This window comes from Tachyglossus aculeatus, chromosome 9 (genome assembly GCF_015852505.1).
Source record: "Tachyglossus aculeatus isolate mTacAcu1 chromosome 9, mTacAcu1.pri, whole genome shotgun sequence".
In the NCBI taxonomy this organism is placed as follows: Eukaryota; Metazoa; Chordata; class Mammalia; order Monotremata; family Tachyglossidae; genus Tachyglossus; species Tachyglossus aculeatus.
In genome coordinates, this window is record NC_052074.1 from 28,002,203 (window position 1) to 28,019,094 (window position 16,892).

The 16,892-nt window shown below is 42.0% G+C and overlaps 1 protein-coding gene across 2 annotated transcripts; it reads right to left on the reverse strand.

Annotated features, from left to right (window-relative positions):
* Positions 1–73: 73 nt before the first annotated feature.
* Positions 74–13,685, reverse strand: ENPP5 (ectonucleotide pyrophosphatase/phosphodiesterase family member 5). Of its 2 annotated transcripts, XM_038751389.1 has the most exons (5): positions 13,645–13,681; positions 9,021–9,098; positions 5,734–6,591; positions 4,083–4,259; positions 74–2,132 (listed from the first exon to the last, which is right to left on the reverse strand). In XM_038751389.1, the coding sequence occupies exons 3-5, from the start codon at positions 6,560–6,562 to the stop codon at positions 1,714–1,716; spliced, it is 1,425 nt and encodes a 474-aa protein (XP_038607317.1). In that variant the 5' UTR covers positions 6,563–6,591; positions 9,021–9,098; positions 13,645–13,681; the 3' UTR covers positions 74–1,713. The 2 variants fall into 2 exon arrangements, with proteins under 2 accessions (XP_038607317.1, XP_038607318.1); XM_038751390.1 differs by lacking the exon at positions 9,021–9,098 and having other exon boundaries at positions 13,645–13,685.
* Positions 13,686–16,892: the final 3,207 nt, after the last annotated feature.

Consider the following 16,892-nt stretch of genomic DNA (forward strand, 5'->3'; position numbering starts at 1 on the left):
TTCTCATTCATTAAAACACGATTGTTTAAATCTGTAAGAACAATGGTGAATATCCAAAAAAGGAACCATTATGTTTGGATATCAGACTTTTTAATCACTGTATAAAACTTACAGCTTTTACTTTCTCTTTGCAGTCTTGAAGGAACTTACACCCCGTAGCAGCTTGAACAAAGAAGTGGTTTCTAGGTCAATTTGAATATGCAGGAAACGACTGAACACTTCACACTCAAAGCAAGTAATCCCCTCTGAAGAGTTGCATATCAATACAAAAATTACAATCCTGGAGTCAGAGGCATAAAGTCAGTTTTGGGTGCACATTCACATTCCAAGATGCCAAACCCACACTAGGATTCTGAGAAGGTTGATAACATCCAGGCTTATAAACAGTTAGAATAGGTACTGGCATAATTTTATAAGGCTGTCAACCACCATTAAAGTGCTAACATTTAAGGTAAATTCTGACATTAATAAAATAAAAACTATTCACAGATCTAAGAGAACATGAATATGCTGTTATTGTTCCTAGCATGCTCTTACTTTGTTTTTTACACTACAATTTTCACCTTTAGCGCTAGGTTACAGTTCACAGTTTATTTTTAATCAATAAGTAAATGCATTAAACATTTTCCTCTCACTATAAACTTAATTCAGGTTTATTTCCAAGGACTCACATTCTGCGATGAAATAATCCACACCTTTTCTGAAAAATTGGTTGATCTTTTCTTTTAAATGAATGGGCATTCTTTAAAAACTAGAAATCAAAAATGTGTTAAATCTGTACTAGGATTGTATAGAAAAATTATAATGCTCTTGAGGATTTTACTAGAGCTGTTTTTCAGGATATTATTCATTGATTTTTACCTCCATTTAGCTTCTATGAAGAAATGGCTAATAATGACAAGAATGTACTACCTTTGTAAGAAGAAAAATATTTTAGAACATCAGAAAATAACCCCTAAGTTTCTAAGTCACATGACTACTTTTAAACATAACTACTGTTATAAAGAAATGAGGACATTTTTTAAAAAACAGAATGAGACTCATTGCTATTAGATGATAGTGACAAGTTTGTAAAAACAACTCACAAAGCCAATTAATGGGCATGATTTTGTAATACACAGTGTAATCAATCAATTGTATATATATGCTGTGATTTCTGAATTAGGCAAGAAGGTCTAGTATTTTGAATACTTTTCCCAATTAGTCATCAGCTCTCACATAACTAAGCAAAGAACGGTTTTAATTTTACATCCAATAACTGATAAATCATATTGATTTCCACATGACATTCTTCTAGATATTTTAAGCTCAAAACCCCTTCAAAAGGCAAATACTGGAACATTGTTAACTTCCAGGCAAAAAACACCATTCTGAGATAGATCTATAAAGTTATTTAGGTTGTCAGAAAGTGATAGATTATATTACACTAATTAAGGATTTGAGAATTTAAGGTCACTATGTCTATACATATATTAATACCGTATATCATATTGCACAGACTGGCTAATGGTGACGGTTAACCTCAAATGCTTGTCAGAGGACAACACAAGCGTGTTTTTATGTTTTAATTCTACACAGGTGATGATCATCTGTAAATATGCCTATGGGTGCTTAGTGAGCTATTTGTGCAAATGACTGAAATTAGAGTCTTAGAACTGGAAGCATTTAAACGAGGAAAGAGTTATCCAGCAGAACTAGTGTGGCGAGTCAATGCTAGGCTTGCAGTAATGGTTGAGCTATTTCAGCATGTAGGTCTTGTATGGTAGGTATCTGACTGCGAGTTAAGTGTTTAATAAAAACCAGAAGAAACACAATAACTATAATGCTACCAAGAACGACTCCTATAAAATAAGCATATGACTCCTCCTGTTCATAAATTCTTGGCTTTACACTAGCATTTGGATGCGCAGTTGTCAATGGAACTCTTGGAATTACTGTTTCAAGCATATCCCGTACACTGTTGAAAGAGCCATTGTTCGGCATGGGCGTAATACCAAGGAGATGGCACAACAAAGGGTACAAGTCTGTAGAATTCATAGTTTCTTTGAAATAATGCTTTTTGAAGGCAGGACCATGGGCCAGGAAGATTGGATGCATTTCCATGAATGAGTTATCATAGCCATGGTTACCCACTGTAAAGAGAGAGAATAAGGTATTAGACTCATCCTATCCACTGGCCTGTAAAAAAATGGAAATAATTAATAATAATAATAATAATAATCCTGATATTTGTTAAGCACTTACTATGTGCCAAGCACTGTTCTAAGTGCTGGGGTAGATACAAGTTAATTAGATTGTCCCACATGGGGTTCCCAGTCTTAAACCCCATTTTACAGATGAGGTAACTGAGGCACAGAGAAGTGAAGTGACTTGCCCAAAGTCACACAGCTAAGTGGCAGAACCAGGATTATAACCCATGACCTCTGACTCCCAAGCCCGGGCTCTTTCCGCTAAACCACACTGCTTGATTTGTCAATGAATCTGTTCTAATGAATTTAGAAGTGCCTGGGTCATTTCATTGCTCTTCTGAGACACAAATGAACAGGGATTCTTGTGTGTCAGTGCCAACTATGTAATTCATTCATTCATTCAATTATGTTTATTGAGCGCTTAAAGTGTGAAAAGTACTGTGATAAGCAATTAGCACTGTACTAAGCACTTGGCATTGAACTAAGTAATCTTAGGTGAGGCATTAAACCACACTGGCCCACAGTATCTCCACTGACCTGAAAGAGAAACCATCTGCCCCTCCCTTCTCCTAGCTAATGCCGAGGATAAAGTGAAGTAATCTCCATGAAAACCCATGTTGAATTTTGAATTCAAATTTTGTTCCCTCTGTACTCTTTCATAGGAAGAAAAATGCCATGGAAATACAGCGTTATTGCATAATTTAACCATGATGGGGGAGCATAGAGGGTTTGAAGCACCCAGAAGTAAAGATTTTGTAAAACAAATAACATGATAGCCAGGAACATGAATTCTTTGACTTACATATGAAGGTATTTGCATCTAAAATGGCTGCCCAGGGTTAAGGTGTGTATTATTGAGCCATCTAGTTCAAACAAAAATGCCTCACAGTCAGGTTTGAGGCTCTCCACCATCTGCCCCCCACCTTTCCTATCTGTTCTCTCCTGCTATTCCCCAACTGGCTACCTATGCTCCTCCCAAGGCAACCTTCTAGCTGTACCTCGCCCTCGGCTCTCCCACTTCTGAATGCTTGCTCAGCCTGTTCCCCAGACTTGAACTCCCTCTCCACATCAGGCAGACCACAGTTCTCCCAACATTCAAACCCCTCTTAAAATCCCACCTTCCCCAACCAATTTTCCAGCACTCTTAGCTATATCGATCAATCCATCAATCATGGGTATTTATTGAGTGCTGACTGTACTGAGCACTGCTTGGGAGATTTCAATTCAACAGAGTTGGAAGACACATTCCCTGCCCCAAAGGGAGCTTACAGTCTAGAGGGGATGACAGACAGAGAAGCAGTGTGGCTCAGGGGAAAGAGTACAGGTTTGGGGTTCTAATCCCAGCTCTGCCACTTATCAGCTGTGTGACTTTGGGCAAGTCACTTAACTTCTCTGTGCCTCAGTTACCTCATCTGGAAAATGGGGATTAAGACTGTGAGCCCCACATGGGACAACCTGATTACCTTTTATCTACCCCAGCGTTTAGAGCAGTGCTTGCTGCATAGTTAGTGCTTAACAAATATCATTATTACATTATATGAATAAATCATATCTCTTCACCCAACTCAAGCACTTATTAACTTTTATATAACCTCCTTAGCACTCATGTATATCTGCCCCTTTTATTTATGACCTCTCTAGTTGAAAATGTTCTAATGTTTGCCTCTTCTTGTGGGAGAGAATGTGCTACTTTTTTATCCAGTACTTTTCAAGTTTCTGGCACAGTAGGTTGCTCAATAAATACCACTATCTAATGAACTGAAATACTGACTATGCATTCAGTTATCCCATATTTACTATCAGTAAATTCTTAGTAAAGAAAACTCTTCTGCGGACCTGGCAGCTAAGGCAATAAAAGCAAGTTGAAAGAAGAAAGGACAATAAAATACTTACACAAAAATGTGTCTGATTTATTCTGTAAGATTGCCCATCCTTTGTCAGCCACTGCTAATATTGGTTGAATTTTATGGTTGTGTTTGTAGTGTAATCTCTCTGGAATATCCTCCTTTCTGTAAACAGTTAGATTAGGATGAGCATTCAGCAGGGCTTTATATACTTCATCAAATTTACCTGTAAAAGAAGAAAAATGGTGCTGAGAAATAAATACTATCAAAAGAAAGCCATTCTTATCCTTTATTAGAAACATCAACTCAATGTTTAGACTGTGAGCCCACTGTTGGGTAGGGACTGTCTCTATATGTTGCCAATTTGTACTTCCCAAGCGCTTAGTACAGTGCTCTGCACATAGTAAGCACTCAATAAATACAATTGATGATGATGTAACTTAAATGTAAACAACAACTGTGATACAGTCATAACAAATATCCCACAAAGGAAAATAAACTGCTAACTCTTTCAGACAATTAAAGCACAAACAAAAAGGTTACGAGCTGTAGTTTAATTCTTTTTTCCAAAGACGAAGGCCTCAGTGGGAGGAAATGATTATAATGGGTTCTATCTAAATAAACGTGAACTCTGTTTCAGTCAATTAAATCTGAGTATTTTAGCACCACAGCGGAGAATATATTCTCACCCCAAGAAAAGGGGATGTTCTAAAGACACCAGTTTGCCCCCTCATAATAATAATAATAATAATAATAATGGCATTTATTAAGTGCTTACTAGGCGCAAAGCACTGTTCTAGGCACTGGGGAGTTTACACGGTGATCAGGTTGTCCCATGTAGGGCTCACAGTCTTACTACCCATTTTACAGATGAGGTAATTGAGGCACACAGAAGTTAAGTGACTTGCCCGAAGTCACACAGCTGACAAGTGGCGGAGCCAGGATTTGAACCGATGACCTCTGACTCCAAAGCCCGGGCTCTTTCCATTGAGCCATGCTGCTGCTACCTCACCTCACTACTCTCTGCTCCAACCCAGCCTGCACACTTAGTTCCTCTAATGCTAACCTTCTCACTCTAGATCCATCTCATCTATCTCCCCGCCGACTTCTCTCCCGCATCCTGCCTCTGGTCTGGAATGCCCTCCCTCCTCATAATTTCTCTCCCCCATTTCAAAGCCTTATTGAAGGCACATCTTCTCCAAGAAGGCTTCCCTGACTACGCCCTCCTGTCCTCCCACTCCCTTCTGTGTCATCCTGACTCGCTCCCTTCATCCCTCCTCCCAGCCCCCAGCACATACGTATATATCTGTATTTATTTATATTCATATTGTTTCCCCCCCCAGACTGTGAGCTCATTGTGGTCAGGGAATTTGTCTGTTTGTAGTTGTCTTGTATTCTCCCAAGCACTTAGTACACTGCTTTCACACAGTAAGTGCTCAATAAATACAATTGAATGAATGAGTGAACACCAAATTCCCCATTTGCCATGGAGTTGAAATGAGCAGTTCCTGAGAGAAGACACTCCTGAGGAGCTCAGCAGGCCCTGAATCAGAAGAATTGCATACTTCTTTTTTTGGATGTTTTCACTAATTTACGATTAAGTCGGTGATCACCCCAATCAAAACCTGTGGTGAGGAGGAGGTAGAGCAAAGGGGAGAAGGTACCCATAAATTGTAAAGATCCCATCCAAAAGCACTTACCTTCCTTAGGCAGAATGGCGGCTACTGGAGAATTGTCAACCAGGATATAGTGGTCTTGGTCCACATACTGGTCGAGTTCTATGATCCGCTTCGCAGAACACTCTGTCATCCCATGATCACTTGTGATTATGAGGTTCACCTTGTCCCATAACTTGGCTTTCTTAATTTTTGCCATCAGATATCCCAGTTTGTCATCGATATCGGAGATGACTGCTTCCATGAGTGTGTTGTCAGGGCCTAAATGATGGCCCATTTCATCAGGATCCTCCCAGTACAGGAGACCCAAATTTATTGGCTCCTTTAAAGTAAACCACTCTATAATTTTGGTAACTCTGTTTTCAAATGAAACAGACTCGTTGTAAGGCATATAATGAGTTGGGAAAGTTTTATGTATTTTCACGTCTGTCCCGGGCCACATTGCTGCGCCACTTCTATGTCCTTCCCTTTGGTTTGTGATCCAAATCGGAGTTGCTTCTTCCCAAAACTTAGATTCGGAGATGTTCATGTGATCCAAGGAGAAGGTTTGGTTCAGGAGAGGATCATACATTTCATTAGCAACTATGCCATGACTCTCAGCATACAGACCAGTCACTAAAGTATAATGATTCGGATAGGTTTTTGTAATGAAAACATTAGTAACGTGTTTAACGTGAACACCGTGTTCCATGAAATAATGAAAATTGGGTGTTGGGGCTTTATATATGTAATCCCAGCGGAATCCATCAAACGAAACCAGGAGAATCATCTGCTGATCTCCCTGGAGAGGAACTGCACTTGAAAAAATAAACACCCAGAATGTAAAAAGCATCCAACAGAAATTCAAGGCCATTTTCAGCTGTTTGAGTCAGGCAGACAAGACTGCAGGAAAAAACAAAAACAACACAAAACAAAAAGTTCCAGTTAATCTTTTCACTTACTTCTAGACTGGAAACTCTTTGTGGACAGAAAACGTATCTACCAGCTATTGTACTGTACTCTAAGTGCTTATTTCAGTGCTCTGCACACTGTAAGCACTCAGTAGATACCATTTATTGATTCAAATACTCTCTATAACCTCTTCTTACAAAAATGAGACCTCTAAGTTCAGGTCTTGCCTATATAAAAACCCATCTTTAGATTAGAAGGCTATGGCTCTCACAATTAATCATGCTCTTTTCTTTATATGTATGTTTTCCTGAGCCCCTAGGACAGTGCTTGGCACTCAATAAATGCTCTTGATGATAACAATAATGACGTGAAAGTAGTGATGATGAAATCTATATGGGTTAAGATTTCTCACCATATTGAAATAAGAGAAAATAAATAAATAAATAAAGAGAAAAGAGAATAGTGAGGCATTAGATACTCTATAAATATACAGGTAGCTATTATGCATTCAAAGCTGACACCACTGGTGGTGAGATTTTAATCAGATATGGATAAACAGCTTCGTTGACAAAACAGCTACAGCATCTTTATGTGGAGAACTTCAACCCATCCTATGGTTCTTTTGTGGGGGGAGGAAAGTGAATTTTTTCCCCCTCAAAGTCAGCATTACAAAATCTGAGAAGCAGCGTGGCTTAGTGGGAAAAGCACGGGCTTGGGAGTCAGAGGTCATGGGTTCAATTCCGACTCCGCCGCATGTCAGCTGTGTGACTTTGGGCAAGTCACTTAACGTCTCTGTGCCTCAGTTACCTCATCTGTAAAACGGGGATTAAGATTGTGAGCCCCTAGTGGGACAACCTGTTGATCATGTATCTACTCCAGCGCTTAGAACAATGCTTGGCACATAGTAAGCGCTTAACAAATACCATCATTATTATTATTATTTAGTTACAGTTTACTAAGACTATTCCTTCTGGGATCCTTGTTCTAGAACATTTAGAATGGCTCTCTGTAATCACAATAGAGCAGAACAGAATACAACAATCAAAACAGAGATGCAGTGTGGCCTACTAGAAAGAGCACAGGCCTGTGAGTTAGAGGTCCTGCGTTCTAATCCCAGCTCCATCACATACCTGCTGTGAGATCTTGGGCAAATCACTTCACTTCTCTGTGTCTCAGTTCCCTCATCTGCAAAATGGGATTCACTACCTGTTCTCCCTTCTACTAAGACTGTGAACCCCATGTGGGACCTGATTACCTTGTATCTATTCCAGCGCTTAGAACATTGCTTGGCACAGAGTAAGCACTTAAATACCACAAAAAATAAAACAAGGACAAGGGGAAATTATTGGCATAATTAAGGCTGAGAAAGTCTGAACTGCAATATGGACATGCACAAATCAGGAGTATAATGGTGACATAAATGACCAAAAGTGAGAAGTACAGGATAAGACTGTCTAGGCCCAAGTGTGGAAAAAAGAGACCAGAGATCCCAAGGCACATTGATAGCGGTAATGGCGTTCATTATTTATATTGTGCCTACTGAGTGCGACACACAGTACTTAGACCTTGAGGAAGTACGGCAAAAGTAACAGATACGCTCCTGCTCAAAAGTAGTGAAAAATACAAGCATACAAAACATTTTCAAATAGTAGCCATAGGAAGAACAAACGTCGATAAGGCATAGAATGAATTTGCCAGGATGAAATGTCAAAATAAATAATGGAATGTACAAGTATGAAGAAATAGTGAGTGTGGGTATAATAAGTAAATACACAGGTGCTACGGGATGTGGGGTTGATAAGATTCAGAGTGTTGAGAATTCATGAGGGGAGCCTTGATTTAGGGGGAGGGCATTCCAGGCTGGGAAACCTGCAGGAGGAAGGAAGGGGTCTGTGGTAGGTGATAAGGTACAGTTAATTATAAAGGTGGGCTCGGGAGGAGCAAAGAGTATAATTCCGGGGGAGCAAGTGGAGAGAGCCAGTAGGGTAAAGGAGAGAGAGAACTGATGGAGAGCCTTCAAGGCAATGGGAAAAAATTTTTTGTTTGATAATCAGGGAGCTGGGTAGCCACTGGAGGTTTCCAATGACAGAAGGGAGTTTTGATCACCATTTCAGGAAGCTAACAGTAAGAATTGGGATGCTTTTTTTCAAAAAATAAAAATGATACTAGGATGAATGAGTAGAAGTAGGACGTGCAGGAATTTAGATTGCAAGCTCCTTGAGGGTAGGGATGGTGTCTGCTACTAACTCAAATGTTTTCTCCCAAGGGTTTAGTTCAGTCTCTGCACATAGTAACTGTTCAATGAGTCCTACTCTTCATTGACTGTTCTATTATTAGGATCCAGGAATTAAACCTGCAGTACTGGGGTATATTAGAAGGAGAACAATAAGCAACAATTAGGAAGAAATCCTTCTGCTTACTTGGTCTTTACAGTACTGAGGTATTCTGTCCAGTTTTGGTCTTCCGATTGTAAAAATATGTGGAAAAAACTAGAATATCTAGAGAAAAGAAAGAAAACAATAGGACTTACAGACTTTTATATATGTTTGTATATAATCCAAATCCAAAATTTGTACATTCGCAGCCCTTTTCCTCATGACCAATGAATAGCTCTATCAAATAGGTTTTTCCCATTTTAGATATGGAATATTATCGATTTAAACGTATTTCAAGTCAGCAAGAAATCATACAGAAATGCTGCCCTAACCTTATGCTTTCCTCTTAGTGGGCTACGAGAGTTTTAGAGCTGGGTTGAAGTTCAGGGGCAGGAGAGCTGCCTCTAGAGGGATGGTTGAGAAGGAGGAGAGAGTGGCTATGAAAGCCATGGAGGTGAGGGAGCCTGATAGTAGCTGGCAAGGTCATCAGGGGAATGCCTGTATGTAAGTGCTGGGGGTGATGTGTTGACGTGACTAGGATGTGATAAATTAATCAGGAGAGGTGGGGTTTTAAGAGAACGGTGACCTGGGGAGATAAATGGGCTGGAGGACTTGTGGGAAGCAGAGGAGTTCCAGATTGTGAACTAAGGAGTCAGAGGCAGCAAAATCAGGAGTAGAAATGATTATTCTGACGGTTTTGACACCTGTCTACATGTTTTGTTTTGTTTTCTGTCTCCCCCTTCTAGACTGCGAGCCCGTTATTGGGTAGGGGCCGTCTCTATATGTTGCCGACTTGTACTACCCAAGAACTTAGTACAGTGCTCTGCACATAGTAAGCACTCAATAAATACGACTGAATGAATGATTAGTCCTGCATGTTTAATTCTAATCGGTTGCTGCTACTTTTACCAATTTCTAATTCACCTTTGTTTCTATGAAAAATATAAGTATATACTTTTATACTGTGGGCAGAGCACTGTACTAAGCACTTGGAAGAATACAACACAGTTGGTAGATATGAGTTCACCCCATAAGGAGCTTCCATGAGTAAACCCTCATTTCTTCTACTCCTTCTCCTTTTTGTGTTGCCAACACACTTAGATTTGTACCTTTTAAACACTAGATATTCCCCAACCTTCCACACCACCGCACTTCTGTACATATCTGTAATGCATTTTAATGTCTGTCTCCCCCTGTAGATTGTAAACTCCTCAGGTATCATTCATTCAATCGTATTTATTAAGTGCTTACTGTGTGCAGAGCATTAGACTAAGCACTTGGGAAGTACAAATCGGCAACATATAGAGACCGTCTCTACTCCACAGTCTGGAAGGGGGAGAACATGTCTATCAAATCTGTTGTACTGTACTCTCCTAAATGCTTCATAAGGTGTTCTGCACACAGTGCTCGATAAGTACCATTGATTGATTGATTTGAAGCTGGAGAGAATTGTGGTCGAGTGCATTTCAAGAGGAGAGGGTGTGGGGGAATCAGCAAGGGGCCAGAAGCCAGAGAGAAGTGTAGCACACAAGCTTTCATAGTGAAGGCCTGCCCTTTTTCTGCTCACCACTAGAACTCACAAGCATCATCAACTTGAGGTCTGGCAAAAATAAAAAGCAAACCCCCCACCCCCCCAAATACACACAAATTAAAATGGTGGTCATTTTCTTCTAGCTCACTAATCAGTACCCAAAAGGGTAGAATACGGAGCTAGCCAGTTGTTTCAATTAGTAGATAAAAGGGGAAACGAGGGTGAAATGTTTCCTCAAAATAGTGGTTTTGTAACAGGAGCGGGTATAATCACATCGATGACAGCAACCGAGCTTGCTCTAATGAGAAAGGGATGGAGAGCGACAGGTTCCCACCCACGACACATTGCGACTGAAACCATCAGGCCCCAGTTTTCTGCTTTTGCTGCCACTGGGCCTCTCCCGTGACATTAGCTGCTGGATTCAAGAGATACAGACCTTGCGTGGGTGGGCGGGAGGGGCGGCAGGCAGGGGCAATGAGTGGGTAGGAAAAGGGTGGGCAAGAGCTGGGGGGATGGGCAAGAGTGTTGGGGGGGTGAACAGGGGTTGGGAGGTGGACAGGAGAGGGGAGTGGTTAAGAAGGAAGGAGGAGATGGGCAGGAGGGGGAGGAGATGGGCAAAAGGACAGAGAGCAGTAAGTAGAAGGGAGAAGGGGGCCGGCAGAGCTAATAATAATAATAATATGGTATTTGTTAAGCGCTTACCATGTGCCAGGCACTGTACTAAGCACTGAGGTGGCTACAAGCAAATCGGGTTGGACACAGTCCCTTGTCCTGCAAGGGGCTCACAGTCTTAATCCCCATTTACAGATGAGATAACTGAGGCACAGAGAAGTTAAGTGGATTGCCTAAAGCCACACAGCAGACAAGTGGTGGAACCAGAATTAGAACCCATGACCTTCTGATTCCCAGGCCCATGCTCTACCCATTACGCCACGCTGCTTGTTAAGCGCTTACTATGTGCCAAGCACTGTTCTAAGCAACTATACGCAGCGTGTATGGCCAAAGCCAAGCCACCCACACAAGAGCAGGGCAGATGGGAGTGGGTGGCTGTAAATGGAGAAGGGGGAAAGGGGGGAAAGGAAGGCAGAGAGGGGGAGTGTGATGGCCAAGGTGGGGGACAAGTGTCAGAGAGAAGGACAGATGGGGGAGGCTGTAAATGGAGAGGGGGAAGGGGGAAAGGAAGGTGGGGAAGGGGCGTGTGATGGCCAAGGCGAGGCAAGTGTCAGAGAGAAGGGCAGACTGGGGGGAAATGGGGGGAGAGGAGCTGTAAATAGAGAAGAAGAAAGGGGGAGGAAGGGGAAAAGAAGGTGGGGAAGGGGAGTGTGATGGCTAAGGTGGGGCAAGTATCAGAGAGAAGGGCAGATGGGGGACTGCAAATGGAGAAGAGGAAAGGGGGGAAGGAGCATGTGATAGTCAAAGTAGTTAAGTGTCAGAGAGAAGGGCAGATGGGGGGGAGAGGGGGGCTGTAAATGGAGAAGATGAAAGGGGGGAAGGGGGAAAGGAAGGTGGGGAAGGGGCATGTGATGACCAAGGTGGGCAAGTGTCAGGGAGAAGGGCAGATGCAGGGGGGCGGGAGAGGAGCTGTAAATGGAGAAGAGGAAAGGGGGAGGAAGGGGGAAAGGAAGATGGGGAAGGGGCGTGTGAAGGCCAAGGTGGGGTAAGAGTCAGAGAGAAGGGCAGATGGGGGAGGCTGTAAATGGAGAAGAGGAAAGGAGGGAAGAGGTAAAGGAAGATGGGGAAGGGGCATGTGATGTCTAAGGTGGAGCAAGTGTCAGAGAGAAGGGCAGATTGGGGGGGGCTGTAAATGGAGAAGAGGAATGGGGGGAGGGGGAAAGGAAGATGGGGAGGAGGGCTGTAAATGGAGAAGAGGAAAGGGGGGAAGGGGTGTGTGATAGCCAAGGTGGGCAAGTGTCAGAGAGAAGGGCAGATGGGCGGGGGAAAAGGGGGACTGTAAATGCAGAAGAAGAAAGGGGGAGAAGAAGGAAAGGAAGATGGGGAGGGGACGTGTGATGGGCAAGTGTCAGAGACAAGGGCAGATTTGGGGAGGGGGGCTGTAAACGGAGAAGAGGAAAGGGGGAAAGGGGAAAAGGAAGGTGGGGAGGGGGCATTGATGGCCAAGGTGGGCAAGTGTCAGAGAGAAGGGCAGATGGGGGTGGGGGGCTGTAAATGGAGAAGAGGAAAGTGGAAAGGGGAAAGTGGAAAGGACAAGGGCAGATTTGGGGAGGGGGGCTGTAAACGGAGAAGAGGAAAGGGGGAAAGGGGAAAGGAAGGTGGGGAGGGGGCGAGTGACGGCCAAGGTGGGCAAGTGTCAGAGAGTAGGGCAGATGGGGGGGAGAGGGGCTGTAAATGGAGAAGAAAGTGTGGGAAGGGGGAAAGGCAGATGGGGAGGGGACGTGTGATGGGCAAGTGTCAGAGAGAAGGAAGGATATGGGGAGGGGGGCTGTAAATGGAGAAGAAGAAAAGGGGGAAGGGGGAAAGGAAGATGGGGAGAGGGCATTGATGGGCAAGTGTCAGAGAGAAGGGCAGATTTGGGGAGGGGGGCTGTAAATGGAGAAGAGGAAAGGGGGTAGGAAGATGGGGAGGGGACGTGTGATGGGCAAGTGTCAGAGAGAAGGAAGGATATGGGGAGGGGGGCTGTAAATGGAGAAGAAGAAAAGGGGGAAGGGGGAAAGGAAGATGGGGAGAGGGCATTGATGGGCAAGTGTCAGAGAGAAGGGCAGATTTGGGGAGGGGGGCTGTAAATGGAGAAGAGGAAAGGGGGTAGGAAGATGGGGAGGGGACATTGGTGGACAAGTGTCAGAGAGAAGGGCAGATTTGGGGAGGGGGGCTGTAAGTGGAGAAGAGGAAAGGGGGGAAGGGGAATAGGAAAGTGGGGAGGGGGCATTGACGGACAAGTGTCGGAGAGAAGGGCAGATTTGGGGAGGAGGGCTGTAAATGGGGAAGGGGAATAGGAAAGTGGTGAGGGGGCATTGATGGGCAAGTGTCAGAGAGGAGGGCAGCTTTGGGGAGGGGGGCTGTAAATGGAGCAGAGGAAAGGGGGGGGGGGCTGTAAACGGAGAAGAGGAAAGGGGGTGGGGGAAAGGAAGGTGGGGAGGGGGGGTCCCCAAGTCCTCCCCTCCCCCGCGCCCGCCCACCCACCTGCGCGCTGGCCCGCTCGCTCAGCTGCCGCCGGCCCCCTGACGACCGCGGCGCAAGCCCCGCCCCGCTCCTCTCCCATTGGCCGCCGCCCCATTGTCATCTGCATGTGCGGCGTCCGCGCCCCTCAGTGGCCGGCCGGGCTGTCCATCACCGCCGGGGAGCGAATGGCGAGCCGCGGGGCGGGGAGAGGCGGGGCGGGGCCGCTCTCCGAGAACGCGACTGAACGCGCGCTGTGGAAGACGGACCCGGGCCGGGCCTAGGCGGGGTCCGCCCGCCGGGTTTTTGCGGCGATCTTTTTCTCCCTTCGTATTTATTGAGCACCGCCCCTGCGCGGGGCACTGTACTGAGCGCCTGAGTACGACACGTCGACAGCCCGACATCGACGGGCTCACCGTCTAGAAAGGGGGAGACACAACACAACACAACACAACACAACACAACAAAACAAAACAAGCAGAAATCTTCGCGGGGTTCTGCAGTCGCGTTTATATGTTATTCGGTTGGATCCCTGTAATTCATTTATTTTTATAGTAATAATAAAAACGACGCCATTTGTTAAGCGCCTACTATGTGCTAAGCACTCTTCTAAGCGCTGGAGTAGATATTTTTATATTGATAATAATAATTGTAGTATTTGTCAAGCGGTTACTATGTGCCAAGCACTCTTCTAAGCGCTGGAGTGGATTTTTTTATATTGATAATAATAATTGTAGTATTTGTCAAGCACTCTTCTAAGCGCTGGTGTATTTTTATATTGATAATAATAATCGTGGTATTTGGTAGATACTTCTATATTGATAATTATTATAGTATCTGTCAAGCACTTACTATGTGCCAAGCACTCGTCTAAGCTCTGGTGTATTTTTATATTGATAATAATAATTGTGGTATTTGGTAGATTTTTTTATATTGATAATTATTATTATAGTGTTTGTCAAGTGCTTACTATGTGCCAAGCACTCTTCTAAGCGCTGGAGTAGATATTTTTATATTGATAATAATAATTGTAGTATTTGTCAAGCGGTTACTATGTGCCAAGCACTCTTCTAAGCGCTGGAGTAGATTTTTTTATATTGATAATAATAATTGTAGTATTTGTCAAGCACTCTTCTAAGCGCTGGTGTATTTTTATATTGATGATAATAATCGTGGTATTTGGTAGATACTTCTATATTGATAATTATTATAGTATCTGTCAAGCACTTACTATGTGCCAAGCACTCGTCTAAGCTCTGGTGTATTTTTATATTGATAATAATAATTGTGGTATTTGGTAGATTTTTTTATATTGATAATTATTATTATAGTGTTTGTCAAGTGCTTACTATGTGCCAAGCACTCTTCTAAGCGCTGGAGTAGATATTTTTATATTGATAATAATAATTGTAGTATTTGTCAACCGGTTACTATGTGCCAAGCACTCTTCTAAGCGCTGGTGTATTTTCATATTGATAATAATAATTGTGGTATTTGGTAGATACTTCTATATTGATAATTATTATAGTATTTGTCAAGCGCTTACTATGTGCCAAGCACTCTTCTAAGCGCTGGTGTATTTTTATATTGATAATAATAATCGTGGTATTTGGTAGCTATGTTTATATTGATAATTATTATAGTGTTTGTCAAGCGCTTACTATGTGCCAAGCACTCCTCTAAGCGCTGGTGTATTTTTATATTGACAATAATAATTGTGGTATTTGGTAGATATTTTTATATTGATAATTATTATTATAGTGTTTGTCAAGCGCTTACTATGTGCCAAGCACTCTTCTGAGCGCTGGAGTAGATATTTTTATATTGATAATAATTGTAGTGTTTGTCAAGTGGTTACTATGTGTCAAGCACTCCTCTAAGCGCTGGTGTATTTTCATATTGATAATAATAATTGTGGTATTTGGTAGATATTTCTATATTGATAATTATTATAGTATTTGTCAAGCGGTTACTATGTGCCAAGCACTCTTCTAAGCGCTGGTGTATTTTTATATTGATAATAATAATTGCGGTATTTGGTAGATATTTTTATATTGATAACTATTATAGTGTTTGTCAGGCACTTACTATGTGCCAAGCACTCTTCTAAGCACTGGAGTAGATATTTTTATATTGATAATAATAATTGTAGTATTTGTCAAGCGGTTACTATGTGCCAAGCACTCTTCTAAGCGCTGGTGTATTTTTTTTATATTGATAATAATAATTGCGGTATTTGGTAGATATTTCTACATTGATAATTATTATAGTATTTGTCAAGCGCTTACTATGTGCCAAGCATTCTTCTAATCGCTGGTGTATTTTTATATTAATAATAATAATCGTGGCATTTGGTAGATATTTTTATATTGATAATTATTATAGTGTTTGTCAAGTGCTTACTATGTGCCAAGCACTCTTCTAAGCGCTGGAGTAGATATTTTTATATTGATAATAATAATTGTGGTATTTGTCAAGCGGTTACTATGTGCCAAGCACTCTTCTAAGCGCTGATGTATTTTTATATTAATAATAATCGTGGTATTTGGTAGATATTTTTATTTTGATAATTATTATAGTGTTTGTCAAGCGCTTACTATGTGCCAAGCACTCTTCTAAGCACTGGAGTAGATATTTTTATATTGATAATAATAATTGTGGTATTTGCCAAGCGGTTACTATGTGCCAAGCACTCTTCTAAGCGCTGGAGTATTTTTATATTGATAATAATAATTGTGGTATTTGGTAGATATTTTTGTATTGATAATTATTAAAGTATCTGTTAAGCACTTACTATGTGCCAAGCACTGTTCTAAGCTCTGGTGTAGATATTTTTATATTGATAATTATTATAGTATTTGTCAAGAGCTTACTATGTGCCAAGCGCTCTTCTAAGCTCTGGGGTAGATATTTTTATATTGATAATAATTGTGGTATTTGTTAAGCACTTACTATGCGCCAGCGCCATTTTAAACACTGGGGTAGATATTTTTATATTGATAATTACTATAGTACTTGTCAAGCGCTTACTTTGTGCCAAGCACACTTCTAAGTGCTGGGGGAGATATTTTTATATTATTAATAATAATGATGGTATTAAGCACTTACTCTGTGCCAAGCACCGTTCTAAGCACTGGGGTAGATATTTTTATATTGATGATAATTATAGTATTTGTTAAGCGCTTACTTTGTGCCAAGCACTGTTCTAAGTGCTGGGGTAGCTATTTTTATATTATTAATAATAATTATGGTATTTGTCAAGCGCTTACTAT